Source organism: Aedes albopictus, chromosome 1 (genome assembly GCF_035046485.1).
Source record: "Aedes albopictus strain Foshan chromosome 1, AalbF5, whole genome shotgun sequence".
Lineage (NCBI taxonomy): Eukaryota > Metazoa > Arthropoda > Insecta > Diptera > Culicidae > Aedes > Aedes albopictus.
The window spans coordinates 250,275,632-250,294,309 of NC_085136.1; the positions used below are offsets into that span (position 1 = coordinate 250,275,632).

The window sequence follows — 18,678 nt, forward strand, 5'->3', positions numbered from 1 at the left end:
TCAGTTTCAGTTCAGTTTCAGTTCAGTTTCAGTTCAGTTTCAGTTCAGTTTCAGTTCAGTTTCAGTTCAGTTTCAGTTCAGTTTCAGTTCAGTTTCAGTTCAGTTTCAGTTCAGTTTCAGTTCAGTTTCAGTTCAGTTTCAGTTCAGTTTCAGTTCAGTTTCAGTTCAGTTTCAGTTCAGTTTCAGTTTCAGTTCAGTTTCAGTTCAGTTTCAGTTCAGTTTCAGTTCAGTTTCAGTTTCAGTTCAGTTTCAGTTCAGTTTCAGTTCAGTTTCAGTTCAGTTTCAGTTCAGTTTCAGTTCAGTTTCAGTTCAGTTTCAGTTCAGTTTCAGTTCAGTTTCAGTTCAGTTTCAGTTCAGTTTCAGTTCAGTTTCAGTTCAGTTTCAGTTCAGTTTCAGTTCAGTTTCAGTTCAGTTTCAGTTCAGTTTCAGTTCAGTTTCAGTTCAGTTTCAGTTCAGTTTCAGTTCAGTTTCAGTTCAGTTTCAGTTCAGTTTCAGTTCAGTTTCAGTTCAGTTTCAGTTCAGTTTCAGTTCAGTTTCAGTTCAGTTTCAGTTCAGTTTCAGTTCAGTTTCAGTTCAGTTTCAGTTCAGTTTCAGTTCAGTTTCAGTTCAGTTTCAGTTCAGTTTCAGTTCAGTTTCAGTTCAGTTTCAGTTCAGTTTCAGTTCAGTTTCAGTTCAGTTTCAGTTCAGTTTCAGTTCAGTTTCAGTTCAGTTTCAGTTCAGTTTCAGTTCAGTTTCAGTTCAGTTTCAGTTCAGTTTCAGTTCAGTTTCAGTTCAGTTTCAGTTCAGTTTCAGTTCAGTTTCAGTTCAGTTTCAGTTCAGTTTCAGTTCAGTTTCAGTTCAGTTTCAGTTCAGTTTCAGTTCAGTTTCAGTTCAGTTTCAGTTCAGTTTCAGTTCAGTTTCAGTTCAGTTTCAGTTCAGTTTCAGTTCAGTTTCAGTTCAGTTTCAGTTCAGTTTCAGTTCAGTTTCAGTTCAGTTTCAGTTCAGTTTCAGTTCAGTTTCAGTTCAGTTTCAGTTCAGTTTCAGTTCAGTTTCAGTTCAGTTTCAGTTCAGTTTCAGTTCAGTTTCAGTTCAGTTTCAGTTCAGTTTCAGTTCAGTTTCAGTTCAGTTTCAGTTCAGTTTCAGTTCAGTTTCAGTTCAGTTTCAGTTCAGTTTCAGTTCAGTTTCAGTTCAGTTTCAGTTCAGTTTCAGTTCAGTTTCAGTTCAGTTTCAGTTCAGTTTCAGTTCAGTTTCAGTTCAGTTTCAGTTCAGTTTCAGTTCAGTTTCAGTTCAGTTTCAGTTCAGTTTCAGTTCAGTTTCAGTTCAGTTTCAGTTCAGTTTCAGTTCAGTTTCAGTTCAGTTTCAGTTCAGTTTCAGTTCAGATTCAGTTCAGTAATATGCTATGAACTGGAGTATCTTCAAATGTTAATTTGGTTCGATTTATGCTTACCCTGAGCCCAAGCTGTTTATTTAGTAATTCTTACCATTATTGACGACAGAGGCCAATACATATTTTTCGAAGTGTGTTGATGTATTCACTAAGCCGAGAAGTTTGCATCGCAACTCACCTGAAAATAAAGAAAATAAAGAGAAAACATTGTTAGTTCAGTGGTCGTGAGCGTCATATGGCAGTGAAAAAATTACGTTTAATGTTAGGATTGAATATCAGTTGAATTCCAGTTGAACTGCAATTGAATTCCTATTTGTTTATAATTGAAAGTCAATTGTCATTCAATCGAATATCGATTGACTTTCAATTTAATATGAATTGATTGTCAACTGAATTTCAATTGACAGTCAAATTTCAAAAGAATTTCAATTGATTTTCAATTGCTTTTGCATTATCTCTCAACTGAATACCAATAAAACGTCATATAAGGTTCCGTCAAAATTCGATACAATTTCAATTGATTTTCAGCTGCAATTCGGTTGAATGTCAACTCAGTTGATAAACATGAAATTCGATTGTATTTCAAAAACTTTTCGAGCTTTTCGATATTCGATTAAATTTAATCTGGTTTTCTAATGAATTAGTCGACTTTTCATATTTGTCGACTTTGTTGAAATGTTTACCAAACTAACAGTTACCACGATAGTTCAAAACATTTTTGTTATGTTCTGTCATCATCTTCTAATTTGAATGAAACAATCATACACAAATTCAACACAGCTCCCAAACTATCTCTCCCCTTTAAACTCGTCTCGAATGAGCCTCATAAACTACATTGTAATCGATTCCTGCTCTTTGCGGCTTCGCAAAGCCCGGGTCAAGACAATCCACAGGACCCACAGACGGCAAATGGAAATTAATAGCTCGCAATTCCGGGCCCCGACGGGCCTCGTCGGGATGCCCGGAATCGAAGCCGTGAAATAAGCCCCGGAATTCGACACATCAATCATCGTGCGGAGGAGGAAGGCACTTCTGAATGTGCGCTGACGCTTGTTCTTCCTCGGTATTATTGGAAGTAAGGGTTATGTCGACATTGCTCTATTTCACCATTGTTGTTGTTGGCAGGATCAAGAATCCTTCGACGACAGCAAATCCAGCGAGCAAAAGCCATTCCACGAGTTATAGTCCGACTGACTGTCTGACTGTATGTCTGTCTGTCGAGGACTGCCTGCCTGCCTGCCGGTAGTGAGCCAGGAACGGCAAAACGACAAACAATAATAATAAATATTATTTAATCCCTTCTCGGGCTGGGATCTGCTGGGTGCCTGTTGCGCGGCTTCTAGGCTTCCTGCAATATGCCAGGCAGTATTGGGCGATTCTCTGTGGAATAATCGATAACTTATTTCTGATGACAGAAATGTCGACTTTTTGAGAACCGAAAAATTGACAATGTGTCAACCAAACAAATTTGAAGAACTGTTTGTAAAGTTATGTCGACTTATGTCCTAAACCATCATTCCGTTTCAAGTTTTCGTTTATTATTCTGCATAGATTTGGAAGCTTAAGTATCGAACAATTCTTAATCGAATGTATGTCGACTTTTTGCTCTATATCGACTCTGAAATTTTAAATGAATGTTTATCAAAAGTAAACGTCTTTTAACACTCAGTCGACTTATCCCAGAAAAAGTCGATCAATCTTCATCGTACTCTACATTCAACCTCAAATCGCCCACTACTACCTCATAACGCGAACACAACAGGCAGAGGTATCCTTCCTTCGTTCCGTCGTTCGTTGCCACATAGAACTCCTCCGGCTCGGAGGCGCACGGGGGGCTCGGATTGGCAAACATAATAATAGAGGGAATGATGCGGAATTATGCTGATGAGAAATGAAGTCTGAATCACGGCCGACTGTGGCTGGCGCCCACCGTTACGTGTAAGAAGCGTGTGCCCGATTTATGGTGGGAGTGGCAGCAGAGGGAGCGTGCACAACACAACGCAAATGGTGGCTCCAGTCGAGGAGTGAGAATGAAAATATTATCCCTTTTCCGCTGACTGGGTGGGGATGAAGAAGGAGGCGGAAACGTGAGTCGGATTGTGAGCGAATCTACTTCCACTAGGTTGGCGGCAAAAAGTGGAACGACAGCAGCGCTACATAACAATGTAGGAAGCCACGTTCCTGCCAGGCGATGGAATTTGCTGAGATTGCCGGTGGGAGGATGCTCTTATTTTCATGATCGCTATAATCTGGGGACAGATGCTGCTGGATGTCGGGGATTTCAGATGTAATGGAACGCAAAAAAATGAAAAAAGTAATGAAAACTGATGCGAAATCGATAAAAGACGCGAAAGTCGACATAGGATGCAAAAACAATAGCCAAATGTTTACAAATCTGATTACGATTCGATTTCTATTCGATTTCTATTTGATTTCGATTCGATTCGATTTTGATTCGATTTTGATTCGATTTCGATTCGATTTCGATTCGATTTCGATTCGATTTCGATTCGATTTCGATTCGATTTCGATTCGATTTCGATTCGATTTCGATTCGATTTCGATTCGATTTCGATTCGATTTCGATTCGATTTCGATTCGATTTCGATTCGATTTCGATTCGATTTCGATTCGATTTCGATTCGATTTCGATTTGATTTTGATTCGATTTCGATTCGATTTCGATTCGATTTCGATTTCGATTCGATTTCGATTCGATTTCGATTCGATTTCGATTCGATTTCGATTCGATTTCGATTCGATTTCGATTCGATTTCGATTCGATTTCGATTCGATTTCGATTCGATTTCGATTCGATTTCGATTCGATTTCGATTCGATTTCGATTCGATTTCGATTCGATTTCGATTCGATTTCGATTCGATTTCGATTCGATTTCGATTCGATTTCGATTCGATTTCGATTCGATTTCGATTCCATTTCGATTCGATTTCGATTCGATTTCGATTCGATTTCGATTCGATTTCGATTCGATTTCGATTCGATTTCGATTCGATTTCGATTCGATTTCGATTCGATTTCGATTCGATTTCGATTCGATTTCGATTCGATTTCGATTCGATTTCGATTCGATTTCGATTCGATTTCGATTCGATTTCGATTCGATTTCGATTCGATTTCGATTCGATTTCGATTCGATTTCGATTCGATTTCGATTCGATTTCGATTCGATTTCGATTCGATTTCGATTCGATTTCGATTCGATTTCGATTCGATTTCGATTCGATTTCGATTCGATTTCGATTCGATTTCGATTCGATTTCGATTCGATTTCGATTCGATTTCGATTCGATTTCGATTCGATTTCGATTCGATTTCGATTCGATTTCGATTCGATTTCGATTCGATTTCGATTCGATTTCGATTCGATTTCGATTCGATTTCGATTCGATTTCGATTCGATTTCGATTCGATTTCGATTCGATTTCGATTCGATTTCGATTCGATTTCGATTTCTCTGGAAGCTTTCACAAGGCTTTCCCGGAAGCTTTCGCAAGGCTTCTCCGGAAGCTTTCGCAAGGCTTCTCCGGAAGCTTTCGCAAGGCTTCTCCGGAAGCTTTCGCAAGGCTTCTCCGGAAGCTTTCGCAAGGCTTCTCCGGAAGCTTTCGCAAGGCTTCTCCGGAAGCTTTCGCAAGGCTTCTCCGGAAGCTTTCGCAAGGCTTCTCCGGAAGCTTTCGCAAGGCTTCTCCGGAAGCTTTCGCAAGGCTTCTCCGGAAGCTTTCGCAAGGCTTCTCCGGAAGCTTTCGCAAGGCTTCTCCGGAAGCTTTCGCAAGGCTTCTCCGGAAGCTTTCGCAAGGCTTCTCCGGAAGCTTTCGCAAGGCTTCTCCGGAAGCTTTCGCAAGGCTTCTCCGGAAGCTTTCGCAAGGCTTCTCCGGAAGCTTTCGCAAGGCTTCTCCGGAAGCTTTCGCAAGGCTTCTCCGGAAGCTTTCGCAAGGCTTCTCCGGAAGCTTTCGCAAGGCTTCTCCGAATGCTTTCGCAAGGCTTCTCCGGAAGCTTTCGCAAGGCTTCTCCGGAAGCTTTCGCAAGGCTTCTCCGGAAGCTTTCGCAAAGCTTCTCCGGAAGCTTCCGCAAGGCTCTTCCAGAAAAGTCTTTGAAGGCTTTTCTAAGGCTTCTGGCATTGTCTTCTTATGGTCAAGCCATAACATATCACTGGTGTAACGAAATTCAAACCTCTTTCCAAGGACGATACATGTCTAGTCGATTGCAGCAATTTTAGACTACTTAAGTGCATACCATAACCTCAAAGAGTCAGCAAATTTTAGCTTCCAATATAAGAGGAACATCTACCACCCAAATGAAGAGCTTCCAGCTGTTGCCCAGCTCCTACTAGCACCAAACAGCCGTTCTGGCTGCTATCATGGTTTCAATATTTACCCCAAAACGGTCGTTCATTTCGATGGGGCGACAAGTTCTGGCTTGTTTATCGCCTAGGCGACAAAGAGGCAGAGAGATGGGAACAACCAGTGGAGACCAATAAATGCTTGTGTTTTTCTGGGAACCATCGTCGTCGTCGGTTGGAAATTATCTCGGTTTTGTCTCGGTCGGTCGGTCTGAGGGGATGATCCAAGCTCAACGACAAGTAGAGAGAGCTGTGGTGTTTATCGAGCCGAGTAGATACATTTTCACGGCTTGTGGACTTTGGCAAGTGCCGTTCGATGGAACGACAAGGACTAGGTGTTGGAATTATGTAGATAAGATAACGTTTATTAATAATGCAGAAGGTAATCAATACTAGGTTTCTGTTTAGCTACCAGAAAGCTGGCTAGTTGGAGCCAAAGTGTGATTAAAGATGGGCCCAAGGGAGTTCTTCTCCAGGAAAATGACTAATTTTGAATTAATGGATTTCACAATGTTTGTGGCAGCATTTCGAAAAGGTATTTGTAAATTAGAATCGATTTGTGGGAGCTCTGCATGATATCTTAGGTTAAGGTTTTAAAAAGTTCACGATTTTGCCACTAGAATAGGAGAAATGACGAAATCTGGAATTTAGGCTATTCTTGACCATAAGGGTTATCTAGGCAACATGATCATGATTGGATCATTTAGCATGCTAGATGATTCATGTGATGTTTATATGACATTCCTAAGGTCTCTGTTTAGCTACCAGAAAGCAGGCTAACTGGAAGTCAAGTGTAATCATGAGAGTCGAAGAGAGCTTCTTTCTGGTAAAACAATATTTGTGGTGGCATTCCGTAAAAACATTTGTTAATTAACTGCTTTGAAGAAGCTCTATATCATGTCACATGTTCAGGTTTTAAAAAGACCATGATTTTGCTACTAGAATGGGTGAAATGGTAAAATCTGGAATTTAGGCTATTCTTGACCATAACGGTTATCTGTGCGAATTGGCGATGATTCTTTCGTTTAGCATGCTAGATAACCCCTTTAATGTTGTAACATTCCTCTTGAAACTTGCATTGCAACCAGCATTACATTCAATCCAGATTTCCAAAGACTTTCACAACTTTCCAAACTTCTAATAATATCCCACATAAATGAAGTGCCAACGATACACCTCACAGTTCAATCTACTCCAATACAACTTGCCACAGTCTCTTAATTTACCGACCGCCCTGGCTGAGATGGCAATTCAACTCGGCCTCCCCGAGAAGTTATTACACTTTGCCGCCGCAAATCTGAGACGTGCAAGACGGAAGACCAGGGTCCCATAATGAAACGCTGCGAAAAAGTTAAACGAGTTTTCCCCAACCCTGGACCGTCCACGGATACCGACTGACTAACTACTCGCACACCCACCACCGGAGACTTTCCTCATTTCATCAGAAACTATGGTAGTCGAAGAAGTTGAGCACAGATCAACGAGAGTTGTTGTTGTGGTTGTTTTACTCGCGTCGACAACGTCTTCATCATCTTCGGAAAAACTTTGGCCACGCGCCGCCACTGCACTGACTGTCCGTCGTCTACCCACGGTTGGTCGTCACAGCCATGGTAGACGATTACACTTTTGCTCCGTGGTATCGTTCTCGGTCTGGTGGACCAGCTGAAATTAAGTCGATTGATGTCACTACTGCACTGATGAGAGAGGAGGAGTTGTGTCCTTAAAGCGCGTGAAGAGTCATGGCCATGTTCGGCAGTTGATTGCTTCGAAAAGATCAATATTTGCTTTTTGTTTGAATAACTATTTACGGAAGGCTTAGGTAGTGCACTTAAGTAGTCTTGAATGGTGGTTTTAGTCCGGTAGAATCAACTGGATGTGGTTTTGGGGGACAATTGTTTGAGAATTCGGATATATGATGTCTTGACCATAAGAAAATGGGGTTTTCAAGATAATTACCTTAATAACTTTTTTAAAATCCAGTTGAACATTACATGAATAAATTCAAGATTGAAGATTTCAGTAATCGATTTGATCCATGAGAAATTTCAGTCATATTGCGCATTAAAATTAGAACTTATACTCAATAAAGTTATGGTCAAAAATAGCCTATATGTCAGATTTAAAGTTTTCTTCAATTAGAGCATTTCAGTTTTCAGTTTTTAATGCACAAACGAGCCCAAAAAATCCCCCTCTTCCAACCAAGCGCACAAACAACTCACAACAATCGCTGCCTCACATCATTCAATCCTAAAACTCACACATTTTCTGCGAATAAATCATCTCCCTCTCAGAAAGCGCTTGTTCATAACTCCGGGGGGCTCAAGTGTCACATGTGCCGTTTTTCGCAACGCTGAGAAAACATCAATTTGTCACAAAAATGACACATCTAGCCCCCGCTTCTTTCGAGGACCTGACATCCAAACAACCTCATCGAACGGGAGCTCATTATCCTCTCGAAGAAGATTTCTAAAAATTTACAAGAAGCTGCTGCCACCAGGTCCCATTCCAAATCACGGTCCTCGTCGACCTCGTCTTCGTCGTCGTGATCGTCGGCAGCCAGAAATTAAACAGGCATTAAGGTAATTGAATCCTCCCGTTGTCGTTGCCCCTCTCTCCACAAACGATTCTCCTACGCTGCGCTGTGAGTGATGATTCCAACCGGTAGAAAATATAACCTCCATTTTCCTTCCGCACCGTTTCGTCCCTGATGGCGGTGGTGGCGGCATCACAACGCAGCAGCGACCCTTGAATAATGACAATGTCATTGAGCTTATTTTTCATCCGTGGTGGAAGGTTGGAGGGCAACGAAAAAATCTCCACAAGGACGAAGGGAGAAGAACGGCTGCAACGGCAGGGGTCGATTTGGATCAGCGATAATGATGTCGAATTAAATGTTGCCGAAAGTAATGGCCTGTTCTCTCTCCGTACCGCGAGGTTTCAGTTCTAGACGGGAGGTACAACGGACGGACAAATGGGGCGAAATGATGATTTCCACGGGAATAAAGGGGATGTTATGATGAGTTTCTATGATTTGTGGGGTGGCCGGAGATTGTGGGGAGCCTTTGTGCTTATGGATGAGGCCAGATGTTACCGAAATTGGCACCGTTGAGACTGCGGATCTGGTTGACCCAGTTTTCAGGATGGTTTGGAGGCCTTGAAGTGTCGAATAAGTTTTAAGGCGGTGCTTCGATTAATTTCAAACACAAATAGAAGAGGTTCGCATGTCAAAGTAGGAGTGAAATTACGAAGAACAAGGGACAAGTTTGAAGACGCTGATGATCAGAACATCCATGAGAAGCTTGCGGAGCTTCCATGAGAAGCTTGCGGAGCATTCATGAGAAGTTTGCGGAGCATTCATGAGAAGTTTGCGGAGCTTCTATGAGAAGCTTGCGGAGCTCTCATGAGAAGCTTGCGGAGCTTCCATGAGAAGCTTGCGGAGCTTCCATGAGAAGCTTGCGGAGCTTCCATGAGAAGCTTGCGGAGCTTCCATGAGAAGCTTGCGGAGCTTCCATGATAAGCTTGCGGAGCGTCCATGAGAAGCTTGCGGAGTATCTATGAGAAGCTTGCGGAGCATTCATGAGAAGCTTGCGGTGCTTCTATGAGAAGCTTGCGGAGCTACCATGAGAAGCTTGCCGGAGCTTCCTGAAGAAGCTTGTCGGAGCTTCCATAAGAAGCTAGTCGGAGCTTCCTGAAGAAGCTTGCGAAGCTTCCATGTGAGGCTTGCGGAGCTTCCTTGAGAAGCTTGCGGAGCATCCATGAAAAGCTTGCGAAGCTTCTATAAGAAGCTTGCGGAGCTTCCATGAGAAGCTTGCGGAGCTTCCATAAGAAGCTTGCGGAGCTTCCATGAGAAGCTTGCGGAGCATCTATGAGAAGCTTGCGGAGCTACCATGAGAAGTTTGCGGAGCTGCTATGAGAAGCTTGCGGAGCGTCCATGAGAAGCTTGCGGAGTATCTATGAGAAGCTTGCGGAGCATTCATGAGAAGTTTGCGGAGCTTCTATGAGAAGCTTGCGGAGCTTCCATGTGAAGCTTGCGAAGCTTCCTTGAGAAGCTTGCGGAGCTTCCGTGAGAAGCTTGCGGAGCTTCCATGAGAAGCTTGCGGAGCTTCCATGAGAAGCTTGCGGAACTTCCATAAGAAGGTTCAGGAGCTTCCATAAGAAGCTTGTGAAGCTTCCATAAGAAGCTTGCGGAGTGTCCATGAGAAGCTTGCAGAGCTTCCATGAAAGGCTTGTGAAGCTTTTATGAGAAGCTTACGTAGCTTCAATGAGAAGCTTGCGGAGCTTCCATGAGAAGCTTGCGGAACTTCCATAAGAAGGTTCAGGAGCTTCCATAAGAAGCTTGCGAAGCTTCCATAAGAAGCTTGCGAAGCTTCCATAAGAAGCTTGCGGAGCTTCCATGAGACGCTTGCGGAGCTTCCATGAGAAGCTAACCATAAGAAGCTAGTTGAGGCACCCACGAGAAGCTTGCGATGGAAGCTTGTGGAGCTTCCGTGAAAAGCTTTCGTACTTTATCTCAGAAGCTTCCGAAACATCGCAGATATTCCATGAAGACCTTGCTGAGCTTCTACGAGAAGCTTGCACAGCTTTTCAAGAGATGTGTCAATGAGTTGCTGTGCTTCTAAATGAAGATAGACCGGGCTTGTCAAGAATGCTCTGCCAGAGTACTGACTGATTTTCAACAAGGGCTTCGCAGGGAAGCTCTGCCAGGGCTTCGCAGGGAAGCTCTGCCAGGGCTTGGCAGGGAAGCTCTGCAAGGGCTTCGCAGGGAAGCTCTTCCAGGGCTTCTCAGCTTCTCAAGAGAGCCCTGCTAGGGCTTCTCAGGAAAGCTCTGCCAGACCTTCTCAGGGCAGCTTCGCCTGGGCTTCGCAGGAGGGCTTCGTAGGGAAGCTCTGCCAGGGCTTCGCAGGGAAGCTCTGCCAGGGCTTCGCAGGGAAGCTCTGCCAGGGCTTTTAAGAATGCTTTACCAGAGCTTCTCAGGGGAGCTCTTCCAGGGCTTCTCAAGGAAGCTCTGCTAGAAAACTTCAAATGTTCCAGGACTTCTCTTGGAAGCTCTGCCACGGCTTTTCACGGAAGCTCTACCAGGGCTTCTCAGGGAAGCTCCGCCAGAGCTTCTCAGGGAAGCTCTGCCAGGGATTCACAGTGAAACTCCGGCACGGCTTGTAAGGGATCAGAGCTTCTCAGGGGAGCTCTGCTAGGGCTTCTCAGTGAAACTCTGCCAGGGATTTTGTAGGAAACTTCTAGTTCCCATGACTTCTCATAGAAGCTCTTCCAGGGCTTTGCAGGGAAGTTTACAATGGCCTCTTAGGTAAACTCTGTCAAAGCTTTTTAGGGTAAATCTCCCATATTCGATATTTTTTCATTGAAAATGAGGAAAACAAAACAAAGTCGACATAGGGCAACTTATGTCGATTTTGTTTCTTTATTGTCCCGTTTTGAAAATTGAAAGAACAGTAATTCCGCTATTCGATTGTAGAATGAAGTCGAAACCAAAAAAGAAAAATGGTTAAAACTCCTAATAGAGCATTTTTAAACAAAGTCGACATAGCCCATTTCAAAATGTCGAAGCGTCGAAGTTTCGTGTGATTGCTAAAATAAATGCATAAATATTTACTGGAACGGCATCAGAAAATGTTCAATTACTAGTTAGGTATAACCGAATTCATCTGTAGCATCTTGCTGCAAGGAAAACTCGTAGAATTCGATATATAATATTTGGACCGTAACAAATCAGGGTTTTTAACAGGATTCCCGAGAAAATTACCTATCAGTTTGAAAATGAAAGCCGAATCTTCCTTATACAGTCTGTAATTGAAAGGTGCTATACAACAGTAGCCAATTCAACAAACTTGACATTAGAATTTATGATAAATCTCATGCAAAAGCTTATGGTCAAAATAGCCTAAATGCCAGATTTGGTTATATCTTCGCAAAAATGGTATCGATTTCGATTTTTCAAACCGGAAACACTTGTTATAAAACTTCAAGATATCAGTTCCTTCTGGAAACCCTTCACAAAACATCATTTCCATATGGAAAATGAGTTCCCCGAAAAAAAAAACGGCTAAATCCACAACCCAATCCTCGCACAAAATTCCATCGTGCCGGGGCCACCGGTTGACTAATTAATCAACAAATATTATGGTTGATGTTTTATTGAAATTGCATTTTCACTCTTAATTAAGTCAATAAACTCCGTCACCTGACCTGTGTGTGCGTGTGTGTGACGCTGCTCGCTATAATTGGACATTCTTTCACCACTCGCCGGCCGCTTTCGCCACCATTTAACCTTTTGATCCTCCGCGCTGTTGCTGGATCACCGCTATTTTATCCTTTTTTCCGTTGTTCGATGATCCCCAGTCAGTGACCACCGTACACCGGCGGCGACCACATTTGTTTAAAACCTTCTATTGAAAACATATTTTATACTCAATTTACGCACACGCTTTCACACAAATTGAAAAATAATTCCACTTGTCCGAGCGTCCAGCTCCAGCAACGGGATGACGAAGTCACCGTGGTGGCTTTCCGGTATCGGAAAAATGCCACCGTCCACCAACCGGATGGCTATAGGTACTACGTGTGTAATAGAGAGTGAAAAATTCGATCAAGTCGTGGCCACATAACAAAGTTGTGGGGTTTTTGCTTTTTTAATTATTGATTCGGTTTTAAATTTTGCATTGAAACACGTATCAGGTGTCGCTAGGAATAGTTTGGCATCGCTGTCGACGAATGCAGAGGGTCAGTATTCTTTCATAGTACAAGGTGAATTTTTTTCGGCCTAAAAACATTGAAGTTATGCCTAAGAACGAGGAGTCGACATAACGACAGTTTAATCGACTTTTTGGAATGTTGCTAAATTTGACACAAGAAGATTACAGTCGATTTTATTTGTTGTGCAGACATCTTTTATAAAACATCGTAAACGAAATGCACATTCTGTTTGATAGAATTTTTAGAAACACGAGCAGAGTGATAAGAAATATATTTTTTATCGATAAACGATCTTTAATAGTTATTTTTGGAAACAGTTTGGTAAGTACTGCATGACATTTCCATTGTCACATTCAACACTCGAAATGATGGTTATCACATAAGACGATTCAAATTTTGTTTTATGAAAAGAAGTCGACATAACGATGGTTTGATCGACTTTTAGATAAATAGATAAATTAAATTGCAGAATTTCTGTGTGCTTCTGTTGTAGTCAGTATAACTGGCAGCATGTAATATCACCTGAATTCACGCTATAACGCATATCTTCCTTAGTCGACATAAAGCAGACATGGTTGATTTATTCAAAAGCAGATTCATTTGGCGAAGAAAGCAAACTTCCACATGACTCGAAGTCATCGACGTCGATATGTCGTATATATTTGACCTCAAAATAGAAAAAAAGTCGACATAAACTAATACTGATCGACTTCCAAAAGACAAACTTATTAAATCTGAATGTAAAAGCGAAAAATACACATTCAAAAACAAACTGAACCTCATCGTTAGCCTTGTCTAGTTCATAAATTTTCACCATTTACTCACAAACAAACTGGCAGCAGCTAACAGAAATAAAACTTTTTTTGTTCTTCTCCCACAGTCTAGCCAGTCTAGGTTTCAGTTTTCCACTTGTTACCATGAAGTCAGACGGCGGCAACTGCACCACTGTACTGTTGCATGCTGGAGGCTGTTGCATCAATAATTCAACTATATTTGAGTTGCAAACAGAGGAAACAACATACAAAAGCCGTTCGTTCGTTGTTGGGAAAGCCGAGAACGTGTAGCCGACAAAACAAAACCGAAAAAAAACGACTAAAATAGAAGCTCTTCACCGAGTTTTGCACCGTGTATTACACTGCAGACGGATGCGAGAGCTTTGTTTTGTGCACTTCGATACTAATGGAAACTGGTTCATATGTTCTTTTTTTATAAGCAAACAGTGAAAATCGACTATGTCGACTTTTTCTTATATTATGTCGACTTTCATAAAAAAAGCTCATAAACGAAACTTTCGACGATATAACTCGGCTCTCATCTTTAATGTAGTCAACCACCAAAACACAGCAACCACAACGTGAACAATAACCACCACCCGTCGGACACAAGGATAGCGGACGACGACGTCGTTGATAAATCACATGTTGATGTAGTGTGTGCGTCGTTTCCCTTTTTTCGCTCCCCGTGACGATGACTTAGTGCGGCACGGCACGTGACTACTGGAGGCAACATTTTTGCTGCCACTACGTCCTGCATGCAGCCTAGTCCAAAGAGCACGACGACGATGGTCAGTGGAATCGCGTGATAAATATCGATTTCAGAGTCGGATGGTTGCTGTTTTGTCTACGGGAAGTGAATGGGTAATACTGACGGACGGACGGCGAGCATCCGCTAGTTAAAGATGATAAGCCATTGGTCCTCTGGGGATGGTGTGTCTGCGCCTGATGGGTAGGCAACAGGCACGAGATCTCATCCGGTAGTGCTTCGCAAGAATTTTCCGATGCTGGAGGCTGGGTGAATTGCAGGAACGTTGAGTTAGAGGTATAACGACGAGTTTTTTTTTAATGTATTGCTATCGAAGTCGTCGGCTCCGTTATGCTACATGATACGTGAGCCTAACAAATCAATAAAGGAGTGAAAATTATACTGACATTCATCTTTGATTAACAACCAGGAAAACCAGATTCAATTGAAAACATTTTATTGCTAATGAGGATATACGCACTGCTATGTCGACTCTTATGTCGACTTAATGATTGGGCAACAATTGCAAAAATATAAATTTAAGAATCAACAGAATAATTGATAGAACAACAAAGTTCAATACAAAAAATTCGATTGAACTTTAAACCAGCAATGAAATCGAAGAAAATTCGACTTTTGACGATAGGAGGACATAGAAAGATTCTGATCTGAAACCTCTCAGGATTCTGAGGAGAATTCTCTCAGGATTCTGACGAGAATCCTCTCAGGATTCTGACGAGAATCCTCTCAGGATTCTGACGAGAATCCTCTCAGGATTCTGACGAGAATCCTCTCAGGATTCTGACGAGAATCCTCTCAGGATTCTGACGAGAATCCTCTCAGGATTCTGACGAGAATCCTCTCAGGATTCTGACGAGAATCCTCTCAGGATTCTGACGAGAATCCTCTCAGGATTCTGACGAGAACCCTCTCAGGATTCTGACGAGAACCCTCTCAGGATTCTGACGAGAATCCTCTCAGGATTCTGACGAGAACCCTCTCAGGATTCTGACGAGAATCCTCTCAGGATTCTGACGAGAATCCTCTCAGGATTCTGACGAGAATCCTCTCAGGATTCTGACGAGAATCCTCTCAGGATTCTGACGAGAATCCTCTCAGGAATCTGACGAGAATCCTCTCAGGATTCTGACGAGAATCCTCTCAGGATTCTGACGAGAATCCTCTCAGGATTCTGACGAGAATCCTCTCAGGATTCTGACGAGAATCCTCTCAGGATTCTGACGAGAATCCTCTCAGGATTCTGACGAGAATCCTCTCAGGATTCTGACGAGAATCCTCTCAGGATTCTGACGAGAATCCTCTCAGGATTCTGACGAGAATCCACTCAGGATTCTGACGAGAATCCTCTCAGGATTCTGACGAGAATCCTCTCAGGATTCTGACGAGAATCCTCTCAGGATTCTGACGAGAATCCTCCCAGGATTCTGACGAGAATCCTCCCAGGATTCTGACGAGAATCCTCCCAGGATTCTGACGAGAATCCTCCCAGGATTCTGACGAGAATCCTCTCAGGATTCTGACGAGAATCCTCTCAGGATTCTGACGAGAATCCTCTCAGGATTCTGACGAGAATCCTCTCAGGATTCTGACGAGAATCCTCTCAGGATTCTGACGAGGATCCTCTCAGGATTCTGACGAGAATCCTCTCAGGATTCTGACGAGAACCCTCTCAGGATTCTGACGAGAATCCTCTCAGGATTCTGACGAGAATCCTCTCAGGATTCTGACGAGAATCCTCTCAGGATTCTGACGAGAATCCTCTCAGGATTCTGACGAGAATCCTCTCAGGATTCTGACGAGAATCCTCTCAGGATTCTTACGAGAATCCTCTCAGGATTCTGACGAGAATCCTCTCAGGATTCTGACGAGAATCCTCTCAGGATTCTGACGAGAATCCTCTCAGGATTCTGACGAGAATCCTCTCAGGATTCTGACGAGAATCCTCCCAGGATTCTGACGAGAATCCTCCCAGGATTCTGACGAGAATCCTCTCAGGATTCTGACGAGAATCCTCTCAGGATTCTGACGAGAATCCTCTCAGGATTCTGACGAGAATCCTCTCAGGATTCTGACGAGAATCCTCTCAGGATTCTGACGAGAATCCTCTCAGGATTCTGACGAGAATCCTCTCAGGATTCTGACGAGAATCCTCTCAGGATTCTGACGAGAATCCTCTCAGGATTCTGGCGAGAACCCTCTCAGGATTCTGGCGAGAATCCTCTCAGGATTCTGGCGAGAATCCTCTCAGGATTCTGGCGAGAATCCTCTCAGGATTCTGGCGAGAATCCTCTCAGGATTCTGGCGAGAATCCTCTCAGGATTCTGGCGAGAATCCTCTCAGCATTCTGGCGAGAATCCTCTCAGCATTCTGGCGAGAATCCTCTCAGGATTCTGGCGAGAATCCTCTCAGGATTCTGGCGAGAATCCTCTCAGGATTCTGGCGAGAATCCTCTCAGGATTCTGGCGAGAATCCTCTCAGGATTCTGGCGAGAATCCTCTCAGGATTCTGGCGAGAATCCTCTCAGGATTCTGGCGAGAATCCTCTCAGGATTCTGACGAGAATCCTCTCAGGATTCTGGCGAGAATCCTCTCAGGATTCTGGCGAGAATCCTCTCAGGATTCTGGCGAGAATCCTCTCAGGATTCTGGCGAGAATCCTCTCAGGATTCTGACGAGAATCCTCTCAGGATTCTGGCGAGAATCCTCTCAGGATTCTGGCGAGAATCCTCTCAGGATTCTGGCGAGAATCCTCTCAGGATTCTGGCGAGAATCCTCTCAGGATTCTGGCGAGAACCCCCTCAGGATTCTGGCGAGAATCCTCTCAGGATTCTGGCGAGAATCCTCTCAGGATTCTGGCGAGAATCCTCTCAGGATTCTGGCGAGAATCCTTTCACGATTCTGAGGAGTATCCTCTCAGGGTTCCGAGGAGAATCCTCTCAGGATTCCGAGGAGAAACCTCTCAGGATCCTGAGCAGAATCCTCTCAGAATTCTGAGCAGAATCCTCTCAGGATTCTGAGCAGAATCCACTCAGGATTCTGAGCAAAATCCTCTCAGGATTCTGAGCAAAATCCTCTCAGGATTCTGAGCAAAATCCTCTCAGGATTCTGAGCAAAATCCTCTCAGGATTCTGAGCAGTATCCTCTCGGGATTCTGAGCAGAATCCTCTCAGGATTCTGAGCAGAATCCTCTCAGGATTCTGAGCAGAATCCTGTCAGGGTTCTGAGCAGAATGCTCTTAGGATTCTGAGGACATTCCTCAGGATTCTGAGCAGGATTCAGCATTCTTACAAGAATTATCTCAGGATTCAGACGAGAACCTTTCAGGATTCTAACGAGGGAATATCTCAGGCAAGCTTCCTAGAACTTTTCAGTGAAGTTGCCTAAAGCTTCTCAGAAATGCTTCAGAGAGCTCTTCAAGGAAGCTTCTTGGAATTTCTCAGGGAAGCTTCCAAGAGATAAGGGAAGTGTCTTCTCGAGGAGTTCTTTTCTTTTAATTGTCATAGTACGCATCATAATCATAAAAAAGCCTGTTAGGTGAATTCGAACCTTCCTAAAACCCTCGTCAAAACCCCCCGTTCCATCCTTTTCCAGGTAAATCACAGATAATGACGTTCGCACGCATCGCCTGCTGCCAATTAGGGCCCGGGAATTTGAAACGTGTGGCCAAATCCTTCCCCCCGGAAACGACACGACATCAAATTACCGCGCCTCATTAGTTTCCGATCAATCAAGCAGCCAAAAGTCGACATGAGCCGTGTCAAAATTGGCGCTTTTATTCCTGATCACCTGTCACACATCCCTGCTCTGATCGTGATTGTTCCCCCACTGCGAGGCTGACAAAAAATGACAAAAAAGAAGAGGGTGACAAAATCGTTATCGATTCATTGAATTTCGCCACCCCTCGTCGTTTCATTGTCTGCGCCACACGTCATTATCGATGAAGCGCAACAATCCGCCTTCGTTCGCGTCGTCGTTACGTCGTCATTAAACTGTACTTAAAGCTGCCCCCCTAGCGTGGCGCGTTCCCACGACCGTAGAATGGCGTTTTAAGTACAGGAAAACAACATCCTAGGACGTCTTGTTGTCGTCGAGCTCGGGAAAACTTTGACGACAATTCGATGTGAACGAACGAACGAACAAGCTACCGTTCCCAGTCTCTGACTTGCCACAGCAGAACTACAATCACCGATGACGTCGCCGTTGACGCTTACCGCAGCACTACCACCATCACACCACCACCATAATGAACAAAGTTTATAATTGGTTTTAATTATTAATACGATTGTTGATGGATTTATTTCGCCTTCTGCCTGCAACACTTTGGGCCTGGCCTAGCTTTGATTCGACTAACCGAGGAGAGAACAACACCAAGACCAACGACAACGATGCTAACGACGACCGAGTGCGCTTGTTGTTTTCATGTTTGGGGCTCTTCAAACCGACCAGAAAACCACTCTTCAGAGCGCGAGTCATTTCGGGAATTGGCTTGCTTCCAGTTCCAGTAGGTTCAATTAATGGAGCACGGTGGTCTGATTTTTGAGGAACTTGTGGTCAAAAGATGTGGTGAAGTGTCTAATAACAAATTTACGTCGATTCTTATGTCGACTTTTAGTTTGAGTCACGCAACTATACCTGTCGACGTTGCTGTAGTTTAAAAAGACCATAAATGGTAATTAAAACTGCATTCATTTTCCGATAGCACATT

The 18,678-nt window shown here is 43.4% G+C and overlaps 1 protein-coding gene across 9 annotated transcripts in view; it reads right to left on the reverse strand.

The window, feature by feature from the left end:
- Positions 1–18,678, reverse strand: part of LOC109400406 (polypyrimidine tract-binding protein 2) — a 1,522,650-nt gene that overhangs the window by 183,736 nt on the left and 1,320,236 nt on the right. Inside the window, exon 2 of one of the 9 annotated variants that reach the window (XM_062846602.1) lies at positions 1,461–1,544. The exons of the other annotated variants lie outside the window; for them this stretch is intronic. Within the exon in view, the coding sequence (XP_062702586.1) occupies positions 1,461–1,487 (27 nt within the window). The 5' untranslated portion in view covers positions 1,488–1,544. The remainder of the gene's footprint in view (positions 1–1,460; positions 1,545–18,678) is intronic. 9 annotated transcript variants of the gene reach the window in all.